This window comes from Lepidochelys olivacea, assembly GCF_965140295.1.
Source record: "Lepidochelys olivacea isolate rLepOli2 genome assembly, chromosome: 10".
In the NCBI taxonomy this organism is placed as follows: domain Eukaryota; kingdom Metazoa; phylum Chordata; order Testudines; family Cheloniidae; genus Lepidochelys; species Lepidochelys olivacea.
In genome coordinates, this window is record NC_140420.1 from 44909251 (window position 1) to 44918789 (window position 9539).

General features: G+C 48.9%; 1 protein-coding gene across 1 annotated transcript; it reads right to left on the reverse strand.

Moving 5' to 3' along the window:
• Positions 1-1392: 1392 nt before the first annotated feature.
• On the reverse strand, positions 1393-8661 carry B2M (beta-2-microglobulin). The gene is made up of 4 exons (XM_084641994.1): positions 8505-8661; positions 6735-7013; positions 5281-5315; positions 1393-3093 (listed from the first exon to the last, which is right to left on the reverse strand). The coding sequence occupies exons 1-3, from the start codon at positions 8569-8571 to the stop codon at positions 5302-5304; spliced, it is 360 nt and encodes a 119-aa protein (XP_084498120.1). The 5' UTR covers positions 8572-8661; the 3' UTR covers positions 1393-3093; positions 5281-5301.
• Between the last annotated feature and the right edge of the window lie 878 nt (positions 8662-9539).

Genomic DNA, 9539 nt, shown 5'->3' on the forward strand with positions numbered 1-9539 from the left:
TTTTTGGTGCCATTCCTTCCAGAATCTTGTTTCTTGACATACCTGAACACGGAGGACCACCACAAAGCTGGATACTAGCCTGGCTTTTGTGTTGGTAGTTGTTTGTAGGCGAAAGGAACCCTGGCTCTCCGTCCATGGTAGAATGGACTCACCAGGCCTCGACCAGCCTGCCTTTCTATAACACAGCACAACTACACTTGTGAGAAAGCGTAAGTTTGCATATATGCTGTGTTCTTTAAGTTATCCTAAAGCAAAAACACAGTTGCATAAAGTGGATTGTTCACTTGAATAAAATCTAGAGAAACTGATGAATTTCTCAAGTTTCAATTTGTTTCTTTCCCACCTGCTTAAATCTTATTTTACTGTTTTGAAAGAACAAAACAGTACAGACCTTAGTGTAACCTATAAGTTTATGCATGAAGGCTTTAGGTCATTTTCAGATTTTTTTTTTTTAAGTTAAATGTTAAGGGAGTTGTATTATTCTCCCAGGAAGGCTCTAAGAGCCAGGAATGAAAAGCCTACAAGAAATTCAAAGCAGTTGAACTACATGGTGGTTTTCCCTCCTGACACCTGGCAACAGCTTTATTTAAAGTAGGTATCTGCTAGTCTGTTTGAATGTTACACCTTCTCAGAGCCATTGGTGGGGCATTTGTATTGTTCTGGCAGTATTTCGGGCAGCCTCAACAATCAGACCTCCTTAAGTAACTCACCACGTATTTGTTTAATTTGTCTTCAAAGAACAAGTCTTCTCTTTCCTGATGGACATTGAAGAACGGACTCACTCAAAATCCTTCTGAAAAGTTGTCTGAAGACCACCCTTATTGACAATGTCTCAATTTCACTGAGCTGGTCTTCTTCCCATAGCTCCGCCCCCCCCATAGCGAAGTTGGGTGTTCCAGAAACACAAGGATCATCAAAAAGAACAGGAGTACTTCATCTGATGAAGTGGGCTGTAGCCCACAAAAGCTTATGCTCAAATAAATTTGTTAGTCTCTAAGGTGCCACAAGTACTCCTGTTCTTTTTGATGATACAGACCAACACGGCTGCTACTCTGAAACAAGGATCATCATTCAATTGACTCAAAACAGAAGCATGGTCATGAGGATGTCTTATAGGAGTTTGTGCAAGGACAGGGACTGGAAACTGCACCCGTATTCCCTTCCATGGCCCAGCACAGGCTCCCAGTCTAGGCTAAGGAGCCAGACCCCATCACTGCTCGTAGATAGGGACCCGTACCTCTTCCCCTCTTAACCAGGGTTTTTCCAGACTGCACAGTTCCTTGCCTACACAGTTAAGCAGTCTGGCTTGTTGGGCATAACAGATTGGTATTTGTGCTTTTGCTCTCTCTTCAGAGGTGATAAAATAGCAAAAGTGCCCAGTTACCACACAGCTGATTCTAAGCAAGCATTTATTCTTAAAGTAAACGCACTACAGAAAATATGCTAAAACAATAAAAGAACCTACATGCATGCTAATAAAACTTACCAGAGATCACCCCCCACAGGTGCTGTGGTTGGAGTCAGTCCTCCTGAGCTGAGGCTGCTATGAAAAAGAACCCAGATGGCACAGATCACCCTGTTTCTTTACACAACTTGGGCCTTTGATCGCCAGCCTTCAGGATCAGATAGTCAGTGGACAATGGTGCCCCCTCCTCAGGGTGTATCTTGCGTTAGATTTTTTTTTGAAGCCCAACTTTTAGATGATATTTGCATTCACCTCCTAGGAGTTCCATTTCACACATATTGACCTCAAAAGACCATTCTTGTCTACTACAATTTTCAATATAATTCATTAATCATCCAGGCCCACAATAATACAGAACATTTGCATTGAATACAATTGACTCCAAATGTACTAAATTCAATGGTGTGAACTGGCCATGTCTGTCACAAGGGGCAGTAGAGGCAAAAAGAGGGGGAGAAGGGGAAGTGTGTCAGGACAAAGCAAAGGATTGTTGGGAGCAGAGCTGTGCAGGACTTGAAGACAAAGCTGAGAAGTCAATGATCATATGGATCAGATCATATGGATCAGAAATCTCTTTTTACTTTTATCAGAAAGTGGAAAACAAAATATTTGAGCAGCTGCTCTTACAGCAAGGAGACTAATTCATTGAGAGACATATCGCATGCCTTGATGAACCCAATGCAAGGCAAGAAATGTCCTCTCTTCAACTTAAGAAATCACAACTTCCACAGGGTTTTTTTTTTTTTTAAAAGATATATTTAAGACAAAACGTCATTCTGTACAATTAAGAACCACACAAAGTGTTACACTCTCCTTTTAATTAGTAAAACAGATTCATACAGATTGTCCAAAAATGTTTAACAGACTTGCACACATGGATTTATTGCTTTAACTGATTATTTTAATTGATTGGTATTTATAGTAAGAAATGCTGTAGCCAAGAGTTGTTCTTGAAAGCTCTACTATTGCTCACCCCAAAGGGCTTGGCAACATGTGTTGCACTCAGGCCCTGGTAGCCCTCAATGCTGTCCCCATCCCTGCTGTACTGGGACCTTGTTATAGATCTTATGTTCTGGAGCTACTGGAAAGACAAAAATCTTCCAAATTTGCAGTGCAAATTCTCTCTCTCAATACCATGAGCACAGCATGGCTGGATTAGAAGAAGGATCCATGGGTCTTAAAAGACCCTGAGACATGTTTAGGATTTACTTTACAAGTGCCAGTTTAAATAGCAGTAGCACACCTGCCAGACTGACCAATACAAGTTTGGCTTATCTTTGCCTAAGATCTATAATGATTCTATAAACATGTCCACCACCAGATTACCCAAGTTTTCCACCTAAGCAGACAGAGCATCGATAATTTTGGTGTGAGGCCAGCTCTAATGTCACACTGCCATACACAGATGAGGGCCCCAGGCTCAAATCTAACATTTCACACTAGCAAGTTTTTAATTTCAAAAGACCACCCCCACATCCAACATCCCACCCCCAAACAAATTATTTAGCATCAGTTTAAAGCTATATATTCAGCTCCAACACAAAATAAGTGAGGGGTGTGAAGAGCACAGAGGAAAATGGGTTAGGGTTTAAGCTGATTTCAGATTGCAAGGCAGAAGTTCTTCAGACCTGAAAAGGTGGGGGGAAAAAAAAAAGAAGAAGATTGTGTTTTATTAATAAAGCTTATATTACTATAAAGAATAAGCAATCTGAAATGGAGAACCTGGCTCAGAGATCCCAGCTGCAAACAACTAATACAGGGGTCGGCAACCTATGGCACATGTGCCAAAGACGGCATGGGAGCAGATTTATAATGGCACGCTGTGGCCTGCCGGGACCCAGCCGCCAGCCCCGCTCTTCTCCGTCCCCCGCCCCCCACACACACACAGGGGCAGGGTGAAGAAGCTTGGTCCTGCCAGCTGCTGCTGCAGGGCAGGCAAGGTCCCCCCTCCCCTGCCTCTTCCCCCACCGTGCTGGGTTCCTGCTCCTCCTCCTTCCTCTCCCTCCCTGCTGCAGATTAGCTGATGGCCCTTGTGAGGGAGGGGGAGAAGGGGGGTAGAATCAGGGCATATCCCCTCCAGCCCCCTGCCGTGAGCCGCTCTGGGCAGGGGGCTGGGAGCACCCCCACGACCCTACCACACACACCCCAGCCCTCTGCCCTGACCCCTACACCTCCCCACGACCCCAGCCCTGACTCTAGCACCCCCACACATACCCAGCCGCCCCAGCCCTCTGGCCTGACTCCTGCAACCTCCTCATACACCCCCTGCCCTGACTCTTGCACCCCCCACATTCCCACCTCCACCCTCTGCACCAAACAGGAGCTCCTACACCCCTTGCCCCACATTCCCACCTGCACCCCTCGCACCAAATGGGAACTGCCCAGGTAAAGCACTTCACACCTAAGCCTCCTGCCCCAACCCTATGCCCCCTCCCTCATTCTATTTCCTGGCCAGACCCTACACCCCAACCCTGTTCTCAGCACACTCATCTCAGTGCAGAGAGTGTGCTAGAACCAGGGAGAAGGTAGGTACCTACTCTATGTGGGCAGGGCAGGGCCGGGATCCCAGACTGGCAGCAGGCTGAGCGGGGCCGACAGCCGGGATCCTGGCTGGCAGGAGCCAGCGGACGGAACCCCAGACGGGCAGCGAGTTGAGTGGCAGTGGGCTGAGCCGCTCAGCCCACTGCTGGTCTGGGGTCCCGGCTGCCAGCCCCGCTCAGCCTGCTGCCGATCTGGGATTCTGGCTGCCGGCCCCTTGCCAACCAGGGTGCTGCCCACAGGCCCCGCTCAGCCTGCTGCCAGCCTAGGCGAACGGAACCCCAGGCCGGCAGCGGGCTGAGCGGGCCGGCAGCGTAAGATCAGCATTTCAATTTAATTTTAAATGACGCTTCTTAAACATTTTGAAAACCTTGTTTACCTTACATACGACAATAGTTTAGTTATATAACACATAGACTTACAGAGAGAGACCCTCTAAAAAACGTTAAAGAGTATTTCTGGCACACAAAACCTTAAATTAAAGTGAATAAATGAAGACTCGGCCCACCACGTCTGGAAGGTTGCCGCCCCCTGAACTAGTATAAACCCTACCAGGTTCTGGACGTCTCGCATTCTACGAGCGGCTGCACCTCCAGAGTGTTGTTCTATTACATGCCCAAGCGTCTCAGATAGTTTAAGGCAACTGGACTTGAAACTTTACCTCTTACTGGTTCACACTTGGTGGTGCTGCATTTGCTGGTGCTGCACATTAAGCCCTTTGTTATAATTCACCAACCCAAAGCTGCTCCAGCACTGCCTGGCAAGAGACTGCCCTGTGCCCACTCCCCCAGGCCACAAATGATGCCTTATAGTGACTACTGTCCCTCTAACTTTAATGCAATATTAGCCAGCCCTCCTCGGAGATATACCTAGATGATAAGCAAGGACTGCCAAATCTACCTCTTCCCACCCATCAAGAGAAAATACCATGGGGTCTGGTGACTAGCAGACCCTGTGACATATAAAGAACCCTTCTTTCCAGGTGCCAAGTGAAGTCATAAGCTTTACAAAAGTATATTTTGCTTAAAAGGCTGCTCTCTAATCCTTGGACAAGCAAGTGGAGTCTCCATAAGTAGACAATATTGTTACTAGTGGAACAATTTCAGGCGACACACATACCAACTAATAAGCTAGAGACAGAGCTGCCTGTTCCTCTTCTCTCTGGCTTTCTGCCTCAACATGGCAGACATTTTGCTTCCTTCCCCTGGGCTTCAACCTAAGGATCAGTCTAGCACCAAATTCACTTTGACAGCAAGAAATGAAATATCATAACTTACCATATGTGTCTAAGATGCAGGTTAATTATCTGGATCTGCAAAAAAAGAGGACAACAGGATGTTAGACTTCACTTCCAAGACATGGCTGTGCTGCACAAATAACCCTCTCATCCATCACAACAATTCTAATGCAGAGCTAGGAGAGTTCTATCACTCTAGCAGCCAAACAGATGCTCTGTGATAAGCCACCACTGCTCATGCTAAGGGACTATGGACTGGGCCAGAAAAGAAACGGACACCACACCCCTCATCCTCTTGCCAGTTGTCCTAAGCATCTTTGCTTAGTTTACCAAAACTAATTGGGTTTCCTCCTCCCAGCAAGCAGAAGTCAACTGGATTCCGTTCCACCCTGTCATGCTTGTGATGCCAGACAAATTCAAAGTCCTGGATCTTTTATTGTTGGTGATTATGTATCAAAAAAAAAAAAAGAGACAGAGAAAAGCCTGCGGAGCAAAGTAAGAGACCAGGCTGGGGTTGAAAATGGTTTCTCTGACAAAAACTGTTCTTTTAATAAAATACATCTTTTTATCTTCTCACTTACCCTTTTTCAACAGGCAAGTTATATAAAAGTTACATCCGACATATCTGTTCAGGTAATTTTTATTTCGAGATGAGCATAAGGGATTAAGATACCATTAAGACACTATGATAACATTCAAGCCAGGTACCGAGTGGGCAGGCAGGGGTTGTGCATACCTTCCCCAGAGCTCTCCTAACTGAGGCTATGTCTACGCCAGCATTTTTGTCAATGAGCGGTGTGAAAAGAACACCCCTGGACCAACTTAAGTTTTACCAACAAAAGTGCTGGTGCAGACAGTGCTATTGTCAGCAGGAGAGGCTCTCCTGCCAACATAGCTAACACCGCTTGTTGGGGATAGCTTAATTATGCCAGCAGGAGAGCTCTCTCCTGCCAGCAAAGAGTGGCTACATGGGAGACCTTACAGTAGCACGGCTGTAGCGGTACAGCTGTGCCGCTGTAAGGTCTGCAGTGTAGATATAGCCTGACCTGATCTACAGCATGTCCAATATTCCAGAAATTAGTCTCTCCCTCTTTCCATTACTATCAGATGTTCCAATGCAGTGTATTAGTTTTCATGGGGATTTAGTTTAGTTGGGGATTGTTCCTGCTTTGAGCAGGGGGTTGGACTAGATGACCTCCCGAGGTCCCTTCCAACCCTGACATTCTATGATTCTATGTTCCCTTTGGCAGTTAGAGACAGTTTACTTCACTGGAGCCTAGGAAAAGGCCAAAAGGTGTCTAGAAACATGACATCAGGAACTCACCCTATTATATTACGCTTAAAAGAAAAAAAAAAAAAGACACTGGACTTGTGACTAAGCAGACAAGCTGCATTCTCTGGCAGAGTGCAGGATCTCAATAGCAACAGAATCCAAATCCAGTCTACAATTGCTGAGGGATGAAGTGAACAAAATGGAAGTAGCGAAATACTCACCCCATTTGACGTTCTTGGGACTTTCAAGGGCGAGATGCTCCACTCTGCATACATATGTATCTTTCCCATTAGGAGTGAATGGGGCATGCACCAGGCGCTGGAAACTCCAGTCTTCGCGGAAGGAAAGGTCGGCCATTTCCATGTTATCCATCTTCTCATCATTCTTCAGCAAGGTGATCTGAATGTTTGGAGGCTGGAACCCCTCCACAAAGCAGTTCAGGATGTTCTGCTTGCCATTCTCCGCTGGGTGGCGGGAGTACACATGTACTTTGGGGGCAGCTAAAGGGGTTGAGAAAAGAACAGAGCTGAGTGACATCCTAGCTGCTGTAATTGTCTCCCCTCCAGCCAGACTCCACCAGCTGCACACTAATGACTCAAAGAGCCGAGCCAAGCCAAACCACAATGCCAGCTTCCTAGATTTTGAGCCTTTAAAAGCTCTTTGTTAAGAAACCGCAAGGCACGTAATAACAGTAGCACCTCTGAGTTATGAGCACTGTGGGAATGGAGGCTGTTCACAAATCTGAAATGTTATGATTGTTCCTTCAAAAGTTTACAACTGAACACTGACTTAATACAGCTTTGAAACTGTTTATGCAAAAGAAAAATGCTGCTTTTAACCATCTTAATGTAAATGAAAGCAGTACAGAAACAGTTTCCTTCCTTTGTGAAAAAAAAAATTAGGCTTTCCCTTAATTTTTTTAGTATTTTACATTTAACAGTACTGTACTATACAGTATTTGCTTCCTCTCCCCCTCCCCATATCTCTGCTGCTTGATTGTGTACTTCCAGTTCCAAATGAGGTGTGTGGTTGACTGGTCAGTTCGTAACTCTGGAGTCTAGAGCTCTGAGGTTCTACTGGCCCAAAGCAGCTTGGTTTACACTTACAAGAGATCAGTCTAGCCATGTCCATTAGGGTGTGAAAAACCCCTAAGCCCAACCAACACGCGAGCCACCCCCGTGCCAGACACACAACAAGAACCTCTACACTGGCACAGCCCCAGTACAGACACAGTCTACGCCCACAGCAGCTTTTCTGCCAGTGTAGGACCAACACCTCCCTGACAGCTAGGCTGACCAGACAGCCTGATTTTATAGGAACAGCCACACTATTTGGGCCTGTGTCTTATATTGGTGCCACACCCCCTTCCCGATTTTTCACACTCGCTATCCAGTCACTCTATTGCAACCAGGGTCAGTGGAACCTGGCTCCTGCTGAGTCACGGAGGGAGGTGGGGTCCCCACCCCAGCAGCACTCCTCTGGGCACAGGCTGCAGCCGCACCAGGGCACCCCCAGCAGGAACGCAGCCCTGGGGGCTCCCGCGGCGGAGCTAACCTCGCTGCTGGGGCCCATCCAGCGCCCTCCCACCACCGCAGCAGAGGCGCCCCCATCCCCACCGAAAGCGAAAGCCAGGCGGGCAGCCTTCCCAGAAAGCCCCTGGCGCACAGCCAGCCGGAGCCGCCCGACCCAGCGGGTCCCGCAACAACCCAGCCGGGCGGCCGCGGGGCGCTGAGCACCACCCGGGGGAGCCGCTCCCGGGCCGGGCTGTCGGGGGGTGGCCCCGCGACCAGCACGGGGCTCGGCGCGCTCCGCGCAGCTGGGGCGAGACTCGCGCTCCGGTTCGGAGCGGGGCCCGGCTCCCCGGGGAGCTGTCCCCGGCTAAGGCTGCCGGCGGCCCCCGGGCTGGACCCCCCGTCTGGCTCGGACACTGCGCGGCCCGGGACAGGTCTCTATGCGCCCCTCCAGCGGTCCCGGCACGGAGCGGGTCTTACATTGGATCGCCTCCAGGCCGGCGAGTCCGAGCAGCACAAGGATCAACACACTGAGCCCCCGAGCCATGGCTCCAGCTACACACGCTCCTCCGCGCTCACCCTCAGCGGACTGGCACCTCCGCCGCCCGCCAGCGACTTTATACCCTGCCTGCCTCGGGCCAATCACAGCGGGGTGAGGCCTCCCGCATCACTCGTCACCAGGCAGACATGCCGCTGACAGGTTAGCCGAGCCGAGAGGGGCTTTCCAGCGCGTGCACGCTCCTCGCAGCAGCCGCTCCCTCGGGCTCCAGCTCCCTTTCGGTTTCGCTTTTCAGCCTTCAGTCCTGGAGCAACTACCGCGGGCCACTCTCGCCAGGGCCCTTTGTGTAATAGCCTGAGCTGGGCTCTGGGCGTTCCTTACAGCTCCTCTGTCCCAGCTGAGACCCTGCTCAAGACAAGTTTCAGAGTAGCAGCCCTGTTAGTCTGTATCCGCAAAAAGAACAAGAGGACTTGTGGCACCTTAGAGAGTAACAAATTTATTAGAGCATAAGCTTTCGTGAGCTACAACCCACTTCATTGGCTGCATGCAGAGGAAAATACTAAGGTGCCACAAGTACTCCTTTTCTTTTTTCTCAAGATAAAGAGTCTCAACACCTCTGTCCCCTCACCTGCCACTACTCCCTTCTCCAGCACCTGCAACTAGGATTTCTGCAAAAACAACTTTTCCTCCCCATGGCCCCAGCCCACACCCCCACCACCTTACCTAGCCCTGCTCAGCCATAGTGCTCACAGCGCTGTGCACAGGTGGTCAGTCTCCTTAGCTGCTTTTACACATGGGGAGATTGAAGCTCTGGCTGGAGCCCTCCTTTAAAACCCCATAAAGGAGCGGTGGTGCCTTTGGTGGTCACAAGTTCAACAGAGCTAGCACACAGCTCTTCCCCAGAGCATCCGCGAGCCAAGGGCCTGTCCATTTTCTGGATCAGGAAGAAGGCCCTGAGCCAATTTAAAACTAGGTTATTTATCCAAAAATCCTTTCTTTGTCTGAAACAATGAGGA